An 18569-nucleotide genomic window follows, 5' to 3' on the forward strand; every position below is an offset into this window, starting at 1 on the left:
TGTTAATTAAAAATTTAAATAATATAAAATAATATAGAGACACCCACATCTAAGCTTGGGTCTGAGATTTGATGGGATGGCTAGGACCAAGTCTACTAAGCTATGCAAGTTGGTTCAACATTATTCTACACAGTTCTTTTAATAGTAATAGTAATTGATAACCAAAAAAAATAGTAATAGTAATTTATCTCTTAATTTAATAAGCTAAGTATATACTGCTTGTGTTTTCATAAGATCCAAAATTTTGAATTAATCCTGTCATTTTTATAAGATCCATTTTGATTTGCATGAACATTAAATACATTTTTATCAATTTTATTTCTAATTAATTATATTATCTTTTTTTTTCATACGTTTTCTTTCATTTTGTTCTCACTATTTCTCTCTCACTTGCTTCCCATGAATAAGAGTATATACGGAAAAAAAAATTTATATATTTATTATTTTAATTAATATTAAAAAAAATTTATTTTTAGACCACATTATTCAGTTATTTGTATATTATGAGAAATAGGAGGGAGTTGCAATGAAATTAATTGAACACATGCTATAAAGCCGAACAAAACAAAGGAATAACAGGATATACTAAATGTCGAGAGACAATTAGAATAAGTCAAGTTCTTGATTTGGGAAGGCCCGCCCATCAAGTTCGGTAAAACATATAAATATATATTTATATGATTGCTATTTATTCAATGGAAGCTTCGTGTAAATTATGGAAATCGTAATCCTTAGCTTGACTTCACATTCAAACAAACTTAATTGACTTTCCTCTCCTCACTATCTCTCTCTCTCTAAAGTAATCCGATTTTCCCAAATTGAACGCAACTTGATGACTGAATTCCAAGTTCCAACGTTCTATTTCGTATTATTTTTAAATCAATATGATTTTGTGTTTTCATTTGATCTTATTATGTAATGGGATCCAGATGACAGTATATCGTTTTATTTAGTTTTTAATAAATTATCTTTTTACAAAAAAAAATCAATAAAAATAATTTTTCATTAATATTGATATCATTTTGAAAATGATTGATAATATATAGATTTACTCTTCTAGGAAAGCAACTTGTCAATTTATAAACGAGAATCTGTAGTTCAACATGCAAAAGTGTGAGCTTTGTGAAGAACAAGTTCAATTTAATACATTGACAGGTAAACATGATCGGAATAGCAAGTTCACTTAGGTTTTCTATTGAATTTGAAAGGTCCCAATTCGCCTCAAACCCTTGGAAATTAACAAGCAAAAGTTACAAAGATGATCAGTTCAGTTCTAGTTTTAACAAATCCGTCTTCTGCATATTCAGGTCCACTCATTAACAAGTAAATATATACTAAAGTGATAGCTTAAGTTCGGGTTTGTTCGACGATATATGATGTTGACTGGAAGAAGAAGATGCCAGGATTGTTCTTCGATCGGCCTGTGAATGTTGAGAAAAAAGATTTTTTTTCTGATTAGTGATTATTTTTCGATAAGAATTTGGTATTTTTTCTATCTTCTAGATCTAGATTGGTTGTTCCATTCTGCCTTTATTTCCTTTTTCCCCCTGTTGATGTATCTGTTCGATTTATGGATTTCTGGACTGAGATTGTTTCATTTTTCTGATGATATCGCCTGCAGTAAAATTTGGGTTGGTCATGGGTCGCTGATGAGCAATGGGAGAACAGGGGAGGAATGGTGTAGAACTGTGGCAGAGGGTGGGATAATATGGTCTTTTCATTTTTTTAAAATTAACTAGAATAATATATCTAGGAAAATACTCTTCCGGTCATTAATGTAGAACCTAATTAGAAAGTTAATATTGGTTATATAAAGAAGATCTGTTGCATATATTTATCAATTTTTTCTTAAATTAACCCTATTGATATCCTCATAATAATAATCAAATAAGAGGGGAGGAAAGGAATTAAAATAGATGTTTAAAGTGTTTTAGAAAAACATATCATATTAACTAATTTAACTAATATTTTTAATTTACTAAAATTAGTTAATTAAATCTTATATTAACAATTAACAATTGGGGACATATTTTACTTATTTTTTAAGCTAATATGCTTTTATATTATTACCTCTTCTCGTTAATACCCTCCATGGGCGTTAAATTGTACATGTGAATATGTGATGAACGGAAGAAGTATTCTTTTTCCTATTTGGCATTGGAGAAAGAAAAAAAAAGAAATTTCTATTCGTAGGCCCTTGAATTGGGCTGAATTAGACAAAACGGCCCAATTCATTGTTTGCGCTGTGGTCCTATATGTCCTTGGCTCTTTTTCTGCCGTTCGGTCAGAGAGAGTTTCTTAGACCCCAAAAATTACCATTAGAGTATTTGCATTCATGGAAAGCTACACAGGTGGTTATTTTTTTTAAAAAAAAAAAAAGCCCGTAAAAATAATCTCATCATAATATGCTCCACGTGCATATCAACTACGATGTGGGCTCCCCTATTTTCCCTAATGAGCTAAAAAAAAAACTTGAATTTTACATTTTATAGTCTAATTGAATAGCGGACTATGCTTAATTTTGATATAGAATTTAATATGAAACATCACATGATTGGTTTTAAAATGTGGGGATAATTTGCCACATCACCAATAAATGCTTCAATATTTATGTAGGACAGAGATGTCTTTTGAGATTTCTCCATGGCTATAGATGCTCCACTCGCAATCCAACATTTTGATTATTTTCTCGTTGCAAAACCTTCCCCATCAGCATTTCTTCTTGTTCTTGCAAAACTCCAACTTATCAGCAATTGTCGGCTATAGGTTCTTGCGAGCATAACAGGTTTTTGCCAAACATGACTTTCAGAAACTGCCAAAGCTAAAAGTGAAAGAATTCCAATTACCATGAACAGACCTGCAAAGCTATAGGTGGTAAGGTTAGACCTTGCATCGTCTGATGATGATGAAGTAGCTAAGCCTTGGCCTTCATTATTGTCCTTGTGATTGCTTCCAAAATATTTTTCCTCAATCTTGTCCATCTCTTCACTCTCTCTCACATTTAATATGGCTCTAGAAAAGTACGAGGTTAAGTTGGAGCCTTTGGGGAATGCCTGAGAAGTAATGTAAAGCAACAATTAGACAGACAAATTAAAAACAGTTTGCTTAAAATTATTCTAAACTACAATATGTACAGCTAGAGAAAGACGAACGCTCTATGGTAAGTAACCCTATACAGCCGGTTTTTTTACCATTTAACAAACTAGATTTAAAATGGACAAAAGGAATCTAAGTCCTATAAAGGAATGTAAAAGAGATGGAAACTCACAAAAGCAAATCCAGCAATGCGATGTTTAGTATCGACCATGGCATAATTGGATCCATACTGCTTGAGGAAGATCTTAACGTGGGAAATATGATCAAAAATAGCATCGACGCCACCTTTATGGCTTCCTTTGTCCAAAGCATCCTTATATTCTTTAATGTCAGGGTAGTTCTTCACCCTTGACCTATCAATCTTCAAGCCATCGATCAATAAACCCCTGATGAATGAGTCACGGTGGTATCCAACATTAATGTTTGGATCTGTTATAACATCATGCTCAGTAAGATAACGAGGTTGTAGCTGATGTACTGTCAATATTGATGACAAGTTTGCTGTGTAACTTTGCATCAGCACAAATGCGAGTATCAACCACATCACCAACACAAACTTAGAGCAATTCTTGACCAATGCTTCTCCTGCAGATAGCACATAAACTAAAATTGAGAGGAACCCAACTTTGCAAGAGTTCATAACTTACTAATAGTGTATCTTCCTATAAAATTCAAATAATATATAGATAGATAGATTACACAATCTAATAATATGGGCCTATATAGCAAAGTTAATAGGGCGTTTACTTTCAGGAAGAACTGCTTGTTCTACTGGAAGCCACAGGATAGAAACCCCACTGAGTTGTTTCCTGTATGGTGGATTTTCAAATGCTGAATCTTTCTTGTCAGTACGTTCCATTAACAATATGATACTCCCTATAAAAATACTGAAGATGGCAATAGACAACCATAGATCCCAACTAAAAGGTCGCACAAAAATCCACATATTCAACCGTGGATCATGGCGAACCTTCACGAGCATCTTCACATCAGACGGCGCATATGGTAATGTAAAATCAACATAGTTTGATCGATATGCCAAAATCGACACATCTCCCACCACAGCATCGTACTATTCATTAAAAAAGGAAAGAAAAAAAAAGGGTCAGATGTTCAAGTTATCTAATGATTATGTTTATGTGCGCAAGGTATTTGTTATGGCTCCAAAATAGAATGAAATTCAGAACACGGATATATATGCTGCTTCTGTAAGTCCTGAAAACTTTCGGTAAACTCTCTTCCTAAACCGACATGGAAGAGGGCTCAGACTCCGTCGCGGTGTCCTTTTGATTTGGTCGGTGTATCGTTTTGGTGAAGAAAAGGCAATTCTAGAAACATATACGAGGGCAATCCAAGGTAAAACAAACAGAGCAAGTTAGAGAAATTCAGCAAAAATATTGATTGCATCAATAATCATCAACCGTAGATCAAAGTGTAATTCATCAAAAGAATAAAATATTATATCGCATCCATGAATCTTTCCCCTTTTAATTTTTTTTTTATCATTAAAAAATATTTGAGCAGCCGATTTTGCTAGCGCGTGCAATAGCTGACAATGCGCGTTTTCTTGAATTACCTTTTCTTCTAAGTCCGATAAGCGTTGACTTAACGTGGGCTTGTTGCATAAGCGTCTTATATTTCGCAGTAAGATTTTGCAGAGAAACCGGGGGTGGAATGAAGAGGGAACTTTGCAAGGTTGATTTACACACACAAAAAAAAAATATGATTAGGCCTAACCAATAAGTTTATTGAGCAGATCGTTTGAACAAGTGAAACATATCTGGAAATTATGTCACTGCTGAAAGAAATGGTTAGCTCCACATATGAATAGAAAACAGGTGAGGGACGGATCTTTTCTTTGTCTTGCTGGTCTCGTTTTCAGCAGTGGAACAGTTGAGCGGAGCCTGATCATATATATGAACAGTAAATATATTCAAAAGAAGATCGTAAGTCTGACCTTTCCTTCGAAAATCTGATAGACGAGTGCATCATAAGTCCCAGCACTGTTTCCATCTTCGTCTGCAAAAGCTCTAAACTCGAAAGAAAAATTGTAATGTAGACTCTTAAGGTAAGTTATGGCAGCATGGAAGACGTCAATGGAATAGCCCGTAACCTTGACGATCTGATTCTTATTGCTTGAATTGAGTTGAACATCCACAAATTGGGTGAAGCCAGTTTTCTTAGGAAGTCCAATTATTAGCTTCTTCCCTCCTAGGAGTGAACCAGCTTTACCGTCGCCTGCTCCAGTCTCAGCTATTAACAACAAAACACAAGAAATCGTTATAAGGCTGCCATAGCAACGGTAATTTGGGCTTGCCATCTCATTATAGTGCCATATATGTGGCAAGAATATATATGAAGAAATTAAAAGCTGGCTAGTTTGAGAATGTGCAGCGACTTTCACACACACACACACACATATGTAGAGTCAAGCCATATATACACACACGAATATCATCAGCACGTTGATATTTTCATTTATTATAATTAGAAGTAGAATATATGTTGTTCTTATGAATTGAAGAGAAATTGTATGAAGCTAATTATTGTCCATCACGGAAGGAATATGCTTTAGTTGTTGAAAATAAAATAGTAATTTAACTCTTAATTTAATAAATACTCTCTCCAGTCCTAATTATAATATCTTATTTACAACTTACAAACAAAATCTTATAATTAGGACCGGAAGTAGTATATATTGTTTTTCCAGTGAAATTAAGTAAACTTAGCAATAAAGCCGGACAGAACAAAGGGAAAACCGGAAAAGAATAGGATATGCTATATGATGAGAGGCAGTTTGACTAGGTCATGATTAGGGAACCGGATTCGGTAACATATACTCCTCCCGTCCTATAGTTTGACCATGCCACACACACACACACACATATCATTGGAAGCTTCATGTAAATTATGGAAAGCGTAATCCATAGCTTGACTTCACCTTTAAACAAATTTAATTGACTTTTCTCTCCTCTCTCTCTCTCTCTCTCTCTCTCACACTCTCTCTCTCTAATAATTTGACTTTTTTTATCCCAAATTGAACGCGACCTTAAATTGATGTCTGAATTCCAACTACTTTCGATCTGTTTTTAAATGAATAAAAATAAGTTTTCATTATTATGGCTATCATTTTTTTAAGTGATTGATAATACACATTTAACCCTTGTAAATTACAAAAAAAAAATTTATCAAAAAAATTGAGAAAAATATGCAAAATGTGAGCCTTGTGAGTGAGTTTTCAATTTAGTAAATTGTCAAATAAAAATTATCAAAATAGCAATTTCGTTTAATTCTCCAATGAATTTTCATACATCCCAACTTGCAACTAACCCTTACATACTATTACCTGCGGTCCTAATTATAACAGCTAGTTGACTAATTTAAAGAGATTAAAAAATAAATTAAGTTAGTTATTTGTAATGAACATGTCTTTTCTTTTTAAAAATATCTTTGCTAATCAAGTATATTGGCTAGAACTATTATTATTCGAAGGACTACCTTGAGAAAAAAATAAATATAAGAGACAAAGTGGATTGGGATCTTATAATTAGGACCAAAATAAAAGTCAAATGATGTTTTATATTAAGGACAAGAGGTAGTAACTAACAAGCAAAAGTTCCAAAAATAATCTTCTAACAAGTCTCCTTCTGCGTATATTAGACATGCTGATAAGTGGCCAGGCCATTTTAAATTGACAAGTTCAATCAATTGAGGTGTTAATAACTCCACTTCATGTTGTAAGAGAATCAACATGACTGAACATCTAGAAGGCCTTTTTAACAAGTTTTCGTTGAAATATTAATAAGCAAGTGCTATTGAAATGACAAGTTAACTCAAATTTGGCTTGAAAACTCAGACTATTATATATAACATTTTGCATTATATACCCAAGAACCATCAATGACTTAGTACTATCTCCTCTTAACAAAGCATTTATTTGATCGGGGGTGCTCCGGTTGACAGCATCAAGCTCACCACCGATGCCCAATTACTGGTGCGAGCGACCTGATGTGGGTTTTTTTTTTTAAAAAAAAAAAACAGAATATAGATTAAGGGTATTTTTGTAACCTCCCAACAAAACACATTAAATACTATATTAGCCTAGTATAACTAGTTGCCGGGTATTAAAAAAAAACAAAAAGAAAAAGAAAACACAGTTCAGTACGAGAAGGTAGCTAGTATAGCTGGTTGCTGGGTCAACGAATGAATAGTTTGGTCGATCAATAAATTGCCAGACAGCTGCAGTTCCATCCTTCTATGTTTTTCTTCATTTGCTCTTTGTAATGTTTCAATGTGATACCGGGCAAATAAAGTCTGTTCCTAAAGTGACATTTAATTTCTAAAACTGTCTTTACGTAATGCTAAGTGTTTAATTTCAATATAAGCAATTTTCAAGTTGCAGATAGCCTTGATACTATCCATACCCTATCTCATTATTATCATTTGTTATAAATCTTTTCTTCAACTTGAATCATTAGAGCTATTGTGCTCTTGCTTGCTCTTCGTGTGTTATTGTTTTCAATAAAACAAAGTAAATGACTCAGAAAAGGAAAGAGTCATGCGAGTTTTTTTTTAACCAAATATGCTCCAAAAGGGAAAAAACTCGAATTGTGGGCCAATGGTCCGTGCATGAAATCTGAGATAAATATACTAGTCATAACTGAAAGTTCATCCTTTTATACATTAAATAATGATTAGCTCTAAACTGCATGTGGGGATAATTTTCCATCACCATGTGCTTACCTACGCAGGTAATTTTTCAGTATCAACACATGAAAGAGATGTCTTTAAGATTTCTTCGTGGTTGCTTGCTCCATCTTTTAATCCAATGTTATGATTACAATTCCCTGGTTGTAAAACCTTCTTCATCAACATTTCCTCTTGTTGTAGAACCTTCCTCTAATGGATTAGTTCTTCTGAAACTACGACTCAAGAATTGTCGGCTATATGTTTTTGCTAGCATAACAGGTCTTCGCCATATATGGCTTTCTGAGACTGCTAAAGCTAACAGTGATAGAATTCCAATTAGTATAAACAAACCCGCAAAGCTATAAGTGGTGAGGCTTGAACTTGCATCAATATCTGATGATGAATTCAATAGGCCTTGACCTTCATTATTGTCCCTGCTTCCAAAATACTTCTTCTCAATGTCATCCATTTCCTTACTCTCACTCACATTTAATATGGCTCTAGAAAAGTACAAGGTTAGGTTGGAGCCCATGGGAAATGCCTGCGGAAACATTTAAATCGACAAGTTAATTAGGACAAAGGAATCTATGTCTACAAGTTAAAGGAATAATAGAGATGGAAACTCACGAAGGCAAATCCATCAGTACGATGCCAAGTTTCAACCATTGCATAATTGGAACCATATCGATTGAGGAAGACCTTAATGTGAGAAACTTGATCAAAAATAGCATCGACACCACCTTGATTACTTCGTTTGTCTAAAGCTTCCTTATATTCTTTAATGTCAGGGTACTTCTTCACCCTTGACCGATTAATCTTTAAGTGATCAACCAACAAACCCCCAATGAATGAGTCACAGTGGTATCCAATATTGATGTTGGGGTCATTTATAACATCGTGCTCACTTATGTATCGAGGTTGCAGCTGATGTACAGTCAATATTGATGATAAGCATGCCGTGTAACTTTGCATTAGTACAAATACTAGAATTAACCACATCACCAGCACAAACCTAGAACAATTCTTGACCAATGATTCTCCTGCAAGTAGCATATAAATTCAAATTCAGATTTACGACAATTCTTGCCCCCCTCTCTTTTTTTCTTCCCCAATAAAACATATCTATATAGGTCTTGAAAATTAAAAAAAAATTAAAATCTTAAAAATACATAAGAATTTGGTGTGATTCCGAGAAAATTCAACATATATAATATTCTTACAACCCATTATCAATCATTTAAATTTCTGCCTCTCTCTTATTTCTAAAGTCAACATCTTGAAGTTTGACTCAAATACTCAAACAGGAAAGAAAAAAGAAGCTTATCTTAGCAACTGCTTAAGCAATTAACCTTTTTTTTTCATAATATAATCATTCAATCCAATTAAGAAGAAAAGATAATTATGGAGTTATCTTGTAAACAAATACATTGGTGAAAAAAATAACATGAACAGTATATAGCAAGGTTTAAATACTCACTTTCAGGAAGAAATGCTTGCATCACAGGAAGCCACAGGATAGAAAATTTGCTGAGTTGTTTCCTACATGGTGAATTTTCTGGTGTTGAATCTTCCTCAATAGTACGTTCCATAAATAGTAGGATCCCTCCTATTAAAATACTGAAGATGACTATGGACAACCACAGATCCCAAGTAAAAGGTTGTACAAAAATCCACATGTTCAACCGTGGATCATGACGAACCTTCACGAGCATCTTCACATCAGACGGCGCATATGGTAAAGTAAAATCTACATAATTTGACCGATTTGCCACAATGGCCACATCTCCCACCACAGCATCATACTGTTTCATCAGATGTTCTTGTTAAACAATGTCTTGGTGCGTATAAAGCATTTTCTATGGCTACAAATCTAATTAAGAGTAGATTCAGAACATTAAAACGCTGTTTCTGTAAAAATCTTTTCGATCGACATGGAGCGAGGGCCAAGACTTTTTCATGTCCTCTTCATTCTATCTACATCATGCTGGGGAGGAAAAGGTAATTCTGAAAAACAGACAGGGGCAATAAGGTCAAACAAACGGAGAAAGTTTTGTAGTCGACCAAAATTATCCATTACATCATCATTAATCGCACATCAGAATGTCTTATTGACTGATCATCAAAAGAATAGAATAATATTTTAGAAAACAATAAAATATTAAATCACGTCTAATTCTTTCCTTTTCTTTCGTTTTTCACTATAAGATATTTCAGCAGAGGATTTTGCAAGACGCAGCAGAGACAATCCTCTCACCGATATGTGAGTGTAGACCCACACAATTTTGATATTAGGCCTGATGACCAAGTTTATGTGGAAGCAGAACGTTTGAAAGAGTAAACATTTCTTGCAAAATATTGCTTGGTTGATGAAATAATGAATAGTGAGCTCCATCCACCTTTTGTGAACCTCACATGAATAGAATAGATCCAGGTGGGAGATCGATCTTTGCTTTGTCTATGCTGGTTCTCTCTTGATTTCAGCGGTTGTTTGAGAGGATCCAAATTATCAAATCATATAATATATATAGGCACACACAAACACACGTGTGTGTGTGAAGATAAGATTGTATGTATCTAGTTTCTAACCTTGCCTTCAAATATCTGATAGACGAGTGCGTTGTAATCCCCAGCACTGTTTCCATCTTCGTCTACAAAAGCTCTAAACTCAAAAGAAATATTGTAATCTAAACGCTTAAGGTAAGCTATTACGGCACGGAAGACGTCAATGGAATAGCCCGTAGCCTTGACGGTCTGATTCTTACTAGTTGAATTGAGTTGTAAATTCACAAACTGGGTGAAGCCTGTTTTCTTAGGAACTCCAATTATTAATTTCTTGCCTCCCAGTAGTGAACCTGCAACATCATCGTCTGCTCCAATCTGAGCTGTTAACAAAGCAACACAAGCAATTATTAGAAGGAAGCCATTATAGAAATTTGTCATCTCTATCTATGTGGCAGGATATATAATGAAGAAATTACTAGATGATGCCTGGTTTGAGTTTGTGTGGTTGCCGTTACTTATATAGTCCACAACATATATAGATATAAATATAAATATATATCATATAATTATATATATGAATGCAGATCCTCTCTCTCTCTTTCTCTGTGTGGTTCTAGAATTCTCACATCTCTTCTGATTTTTTTATATGTCTGGAGGTAGTATATTCTTAATTATTTTTATCGATATGTTTCATAATCAACCTCTGTGGCTAAAATATATTATTGGAATCATAAACATTTATATATAAAGAAGAACATATCGATATCAAAATAATACACACACAAAGCATAATAACAAGAGGTCTATGAGGTCCAATTTTTTGAGCGAGAGTTTTTTCAAAGTATGAATAAGGAGACTTTGAGAATATAAAAAATTGATGAGCATATTTTAGTCCACATAAAAAGGATCGGAGTTGCACTGTTCCTTCTCATCAATAAGGGTGAAAATAAGCAAGAATCATATTAAAATTTGATTAAATACGTCAAGCTAGTTCTTGATTTGGGAATGAATTAAGGCCGCCCTCCAACTGTGGGAAGCATATCATATTGCTATCAATGGAAGCTTCATTGCAATTATGGGAAGTACTCATAGCCGCTCCTTGACTTGGTCTGAAAAAATTTAATCAACTATTCCTGTCAACCCCCCCCCCCAAGTCTGAATTTTATTTAAAAATTTAAATGCGACCATGTAATTTTCCTAGTTAAAAAAACTCCAATACCCTTTTTTTTGGGGGGGGGGGGACCTTACGTTCCTAGAAAATAGGTATTCAAAGAAGAAACCGAGGCAGGCATCATCTATGTCTGGTTGGAATTGAAACACTCTATGGGTCGAAATTTCAAACCTAGGCTTGGTAAAGGAAAAGAAATTGTAGAAGTTTAAGAAGAAAAAAATTCACGAGATTAATATCATATGTTTATATGAAATACACTGCTTTGAAATTTATATCTGAAAGTAACGTACAAAATTATGAATACATATTATCTAATTAAAAAAAATTTCTGTCATAATTATTTCTATATAATATCAGTTAGTAAATAAATTCAAAATTAATTATAACAATAAAATCGACATATTGCTTGAGATATAATAAGAAAAATAGTTCTATGAAATAGATTAATGTTCATCAAAATTTTAAAAATATAAAGCAAGTCAGATTGAGATGTAAACTCGCTTGATATCATCGCAGCTTGGTCTGACACTCTGACTTGACTCTTTCGCTTGTTTTAAAAAAAAACATCCTCCGACAAGTAGGCCTGGCCCAAGATAAATTTATAAAAATTATTTAGTCCAGCACAGGCCTTGACACAACTAATCATCCTCAAATTTTAAAGGGCACAATAACGCCATTTAGTGCTGGCCTGCTAAGTGTTATAGTTGGGGAACCAGTTTCATTACTCATTATTTTAATAAACAATTTAAACTTATTAAATTTAGATCATTTATATCTTATTTAGATAATTCAGATTTAATTTTTTTTATATTTATTTATTCAAAATAGTTATTTTAATATATATAGAATTTAAAATAGTGATAACAGTCATTCTTTCAAAAGATAGTTTTTTATCTAAAAATAATTAATTAAATATTTTAAATATGACCTGGTTAAATCAAATATAGACAGTTCAGACGTGATAAACTTAAAGTGCTTATCAAAGTGATGAGTATTGGAACTGGTTCTGTTTGTTGGGACGTGTGTGCCATATATACTAATTATGTCATTAATTGAAGAGTTTAATATATAATCAATTCCAGATAGATTATATGGCAACTTCGAATAATAACGGGGAGATTTAGCTACTCGTATGGATGGGGGGAAAAGAACACATCAAAGCCAATGAAAAATCCCAAATCACATATAGTAGAAGGAAAGGTAATCGAAAAGAGTTCTTACTCCTTAGTGCATGTAGATGAACCTCAGAATTATATCGATTCAAGTACATAACATCTACTAATTACTATCTTTCGTCCTTAATATATCCATTTGACTAATTAGAAAAAATTAAAAAAATTATTAAATTATTTTAAAGTATTTATATTTATCGTTATTTTCTAAGCTAATTTGCTTCGCTTGTAAATTAATATATAATCTAATGATATAAATAAATTTTTTTAAAAAATCATGTAACATATACTATAATTAACTTTTTCTAATTTTTTTAAATTAATTAAATAGTTCTTATATCAATCACGTAGTATTAGGCACCGTTTGGGTGACACCCCAAACCATGGTTTAGGGACCCAAACCATGGTTTGGGTGATAAGTCACCCAAACACCCACCCAATTTGTACAAACCATGGTTTTGGGCCAAAACCATGGTTTTGGAAAAAACAAAATTTTTTTGCTTTTGGAGGAAAAAAGGGAGAGTGTGAGAGCCTGTAGGATATGTATCTTGTTATTTTTTTATAAACATATTTAATCTTATATTTTATAAATATATATACATATTAATTATTTATTAATTATATTATCTTATGTATTATTAATTATGTTAATAAAAAATATATTATTAACAATTTTATTCCTTCAAATTAAAATATATCATAAAATCTATTTTTCTATAATTATCATATTAACTTATGTCTTTTTTTTAGTAATTTGTATATATAAAAAGTGCTTCTGATAACAACTATCCAAACACTCTCACTTTTCAAAATCACTTTTTCATAAAATTTTATTCTTTCCAAAATCTATTCTCCAGAATCACTTTTCCAAACCACGGTTTGGTTTCATCCAAACACACCCTTAGTTAATTATCATAAGCGCTTTCCTCGAAATTCAGATGGTGTTGACATTGAATTCTCCAAGTCAAACGGACATGAACAGGAGAGTGGCCTTCAGTTTCCTCGGTGTATAGATGCTAATAAAGTGACGTGTCCTTTATAGATTTGTCTTGATATGCTAATTTCCATGAAATAGTAGTATATATTATCACCTATCTTTAATATAAGAACTAGTTGACTAATTCGAATAGATTAAAAATTTTTTGAGTTAATTATTTGTAATAATTAGGAGTTATTTTCTCTAAACTATCATTGCTAATCATATGTATTAGTTAGAATTACCATTTGATTGAACCTTTAACATATATAAGTACACAACTACTATAAGAATTATCTTGGAAAAAATAGATGCATATAAAAAATAAAATAGATTAGATTCTTATATTTAAAACTAAATTAAAAGTTAAGTTAACCTTTATTCACATACATATGATGTTTTACAACTTACAACTTACGAAGATGTCTTCACTTGATAACGTGGGCCCTGTATCCCCGCAAACAAAAGACGATGAGATATATTCTCCGTCATTGACTTTCTGGAGGGAACAAGAATTTGCACTTGCTAGATCAAGGCACTCCAGATTCATCAAAACCCGAAAACCCTAAAGGAGGAATGGTTCAGTATTATTAAAAACATGAGCTGATGCTGTAACAAGCCAGTTATCATTCATTAATTGGCTTAATTTCTTATAAATATAATCTGTTCTGTTAAATTTTACGTAGGTCGTCTTGCAATTACTACTTTAATTTCGGGAAATTGAAATGACAAAGATCAATTAGTTCACGAATGGTTTCTTTAATTAAATGGTTAATTGCTGATGCAATCAATTGCTCCCTTCTTTTTTTCTCCTATATATATTTAGTTTTTTTAAAAAAACTGGTTCTTATTTATCTATCTTTTTAAAAGTTCAAAGCAACATCACGTACTATTTATATATATATATCTTCATATTTATTATTTTTAATTAGTGAAATGATTATAGAGAAAATACGTTAACTCAAAATAATTCTAATAAATGAATTATACTCCTCCAGTCTTTAATATAGAACCTATTTCACTAATTTGATTATATTAAAAAATTTAGGTAAGTTAGTTAATTATAAAAAATGACATGTTTTTCCTAAAATACAATAATCATCTTTCTTAATATCTTCGCTTCCTCACTTGTTTAATTATGATCGAAGGAGTATCTATGAGGACAATTTAGAAAAAATTGATAAATATGAGATACATGTTTTATATTTAGGATTAAAATTAACTTAATAATTAGATCTTATATTAAGAATCGAAGGAGTATTTCTTAACCCACGCGTGTTTTGCATAGATGAATAAATCTCTACAGCGATCAGAAATTATATTTTCTCTTTGATTATAGATGTCTTTGGGAGTTAGTTAGCTAGAGATTCCTCTGACCGTGTGTGGGGCAAGTTTCCGTGGTCTATGGCTAAGTTAATATCGGGCCAAAAATACATTCTAGAGGGGAATTTAATTTCCAAAAGTCGGTGTGCGTTCATCTTTGACTAAAATCAATAATTGCTTTAAACTTAAGTTTGAACAGAAACAATATAATATAACAAGCCAAATCCTTTCTATACATATTTTCTTCTATATCAATAATGAATTAAAGTCCTTATGCTACTGGCACAGGACATACAGGGGAGTGAGAAAAGAAAGATAAGAATAGAGAGACAAGAGAAAAAGTACAGTAATTCAAATTAATACTTCATTTAGATTAGGTTTTCTTAAATTTTAAAAATAAGTGATTTGTAGTGGGTAAATGCCTATCCTATATCTTAATTTGAATTTTGAAACAAAAATGGAGCAACTATCGAATATAATCATAAGATACATGCATGAAAGAAAAGATTTTTGGACATTGTTTCAAAAATACTTTTAGATCTATGATCCTGATTTAAGGATAGTAAAATTATTTGGTTTTCAAAAATCAAAATAGTAGAAAACAAGAGAAAATGACAAAAAAATATTTAATTTTAAAATGATAAATAGGTAATTTCAATAAATTTTGACATGTCAAAATCATTAGAAGAATAGTCATGATGACCTATTTATCTTTTTGAAATTCAATGGATTTTTTTTGTCATCTTCCTAAAGAACAATTATAAGTGTGTGTGTATATAAAATATAATATTGCCCCTACAACTTGGAAGTTTTGGATACACCATATATGATTAATTTTAATTTAAAAAAAGTAAGTTGATGAATAACTCAAACCTAAGTCTGGAGAAAAACTCAAACAAAAGGGAGAAAAAAACTATACATGGTTTTCATGGGCATGATTACAACTTAATTAATTGACTACTTGCCCATAAACTCTAAACTATAAATGGAGATGATGTGCCATCATTATATACTTTACATAGGCCATTATTTTGTTAAGCATCCACACATGTATAGATGTCATAGAGAGCTTTCCTGGTTATTTGCTCTGTCGTCTGATCCAATATTTTCTTCCACCCCATCAATAATATTATTTCTTCTTCTTGTAGAACCTTCCTCTAATGGATTAGTTCTTGTAAACCTCCGACTCAAGAGTGGTTGGATGTACATTTTTGCTCCCATGATAGGTTTTCGCCAAATGCGATTTTCAGAGACTATCAAAGCTAACAGCGAAAAAACTCCGATTAGCATGAACAAACCTGCAAAGCTATAAGTAGTGAGGCTGCTTGGACTTGCATCATCATCTAACGACGGATTGGATCGGCTTTGGCCTTCATCGTCGTTACTGCTTCCAAAATATTTATGCTCAATCTCATCCATTTTTGGACTCTCGCGCATATTCAATATGGCTCTGGAAAAGTGTGAAGTTAAGGTGGAGCCTAGGGGGAATGCCTAAAAAATCGACCCAAATGCATGTTACAACACCACTCTTGATAACAAAAACAAAAATATAAAGAATAAATAATTAAGAGATGGAAACTCACAAAAGCAAATCCATCAGTGCGGTGCCTAGTTTCAATCATGGCATAGTTAGAACCATATTTTTTGAGGAACACCTTAATGTAGGGAACTTCGTCAAAAATAGCATCTACACCATCTTCACGGCTTCCTTTATCTAAGGCCTCCTTGTATTGTTCAATAGTTGAACAGTTCTTCACCCTTGACTTGGGAACTTTTAATCTCTCAAGCAACAAGCCTTTAATGAATGAGCCACCCTGGTACCCAATGTTAATGTTGGGGTCATTAAGAACGTCGTACTCATTAGGGTAACGAGGTTGCAGCTGATGTACTGTCAAGATTGATGATAAGCATGCCGTGTAACTTTGCATTAGCACAAATGCTAATATTAACCATAGCACGAGTACAAACCTAGAGCAATTCTTGGCCAATGATTCCTCTGCATATAATATAGAAATTTACATTCAAAACTGTACGATGCGGTAAAAATATGTGATAAACAACTTTTTAAAGAAAAATTATACCAAATAGGATGGCGATGAAACGACGGTAAAATTAGGATATATAGCAAGGTTCCAAACTCACTTTCCGGAAGAATTGCTTGGACTATGGGAAACCATAGAATAGAAACGCCACTAAGTTGCTTTTTCAACGGCGAATTTTCATGTCCTGAATCCTGCTTAACATTCCGTTCCATGAATAGTATGATACCTCCTATGAAAACACAGACGACGGCGATCGACAACCACAGATCCCAACTAAAAGGTCGTACAAAAATCCACATATCTAACCGTGGATCATGTCGAACCTTAACAAGGATCTTCACATCAGATTGTGTATAGGGTAAAGTAAAATCGACATAATTGGAACGATTTGCCACAATTGTCACATCTCCCACCACAGCACCGTACTGATCATTGTTGAAGAAAAAGGGAAAAGTTAGACATTAATTCGAGTTATCATCACTGTGTGTTTCGAGTTTTGGTTATGGCACCAAATAGAACTATATATGAATAAAATCTCAACAACATGGAAATAAAGAAGAACACGAATATGCTCTTTCTGCAGGTTTAACGAACATCAAGTGTGCATGTCCCGCTTTTGAATTATTGGAGATAAAAATGAACTATTCCGTTTGAATTAGTATATATCTATCTTTTATCTTCTCTATTTTCACTTGAATAACAGTATGCTTGAGGAGATCTCGATCAAATCAACCTTACAAGGAAGACGCATATACAAGATTGAATAGTCTCTAACCTTTCCTTTGGAGATCTGATCGAGGAGTGCGTTGTAATCCTCAACACAACTTCCATCTTCGTTTGCGAAGGCCATATACTTGACGGAAATATTCTGAAGGAGGGCTATTGTAGCATTGAAAACCTCAATGGAATAGCCCTGAGCCTTCTCCACCAGATTCTTATTTCTGGAATCCAGTTTTAAGTCCACGAAATCTATTAAGCCGCATTTCTTAGGAACACCAACTATCAACTGCTTCTTCCCTTCCAGGATTAGTGAACCAGCTTCATCACCAGCTCCAGTCTGAGCTATTAAAAGCAAAACTGCAAAAAATGTCATGGTAACGCACTGGTCGCCAAAGAAATGGTAGTTTGGGTTTGCCATCTCACAAAGTGCCGTTGAAGTGGCAAGAAAATAAAGAAAATGAGAAGCAAGGTAGTTTGGGTTCCTGAAGCCTGAAGCGGGAAGCTGCCTCTATTTATAGTACAGATTAGTGTGAGTAGGCTGTGCACGTAAATTAATAATTTCGAAGAAATTCAGATGAGGGGATTACATATGTCTAGAAAAGTCATTTGTAATCATATCAGGATCATTGCATTTGCGATGTAAGCTTCATAAGATGATGTCAATTTATGAATTACGTGAGCTTTAATTTGAGTCCATGGCTTGAGACTTGGCCTCAAGCCTGAGCTAGATGCATGTAATTGATATTAAGTCTTAATTTTCCAATCCAACTGCTTTCCCTGAACCATACACAGGGCAAAATTAGCCACGAAACTCGAATATTTCGAGAAAAACTTTGACCTTTTTTTTAAGGGGGGAAAAAGAAAACAAAGAAAGAGAT

At 33.0% G+C, this 18569-nt stretch overlaps 1 protein-coding gene across 2 annotated transcripts; it reads right to left on the reverse strand.

Moving 5' to 3' along the window:
- Positions 1-205: 205 nt before the first annotated feature.
- On the reverse strand, positions 206-18246 carry LOC114730756 (glutamate receptor 2.7-like). Of its 2 annotated transcripts, XM_028917860.1 has the most exons (6): positions 17747-18195; positions 17072-17396; positions 16513-16925; positions 15978-16420; positions 9615-9619; positions 206-215 (listed from the first exon to the last, which is right to left on the reverse strand). In XM_028917860.1, exons 1-4 carry the CDS (start codon positions 18107-18109, stop codon positions 15989-15991), a joined length of 1533 nt encoding a protein of 510 aa, XP_028773693.1. In that variant the 5' UTR covers positions 18110-18195; the 3' UTR covers positions 206-215; positions 9615-9619; positions 15978-15988. The 2 variants fall into 2 exon arrangements, with proteins under 2 accessions (XP_028773693.1, XP_028773694.1); XM_028917861.1 differs by lacking the exons at positions 206-215; positions 9615-9619; positions 15978-16420 and adding an exon at positions 2563-3053 and having other exon boundaries at positions 17747-18246.
- Between the last annotated feature and the right edge of the window lie 323 nt (positions 18247-18569).

This window comes from Neltuma alba, unplaced genomic scaffold (genome assembly GCF_004799145.2).
Source record: "Neltuma alba isolate B1F8T4 unplaced genomic scaffold, ASM479914v2 tig00012763_pilon, whole genome shotgun sequence".
NCBI lineage: Eukaryota > Viridiplantae > Streptophyta > Magnoliopsida > Fabales > Fabaceae > Neltuma > Neltuma alba.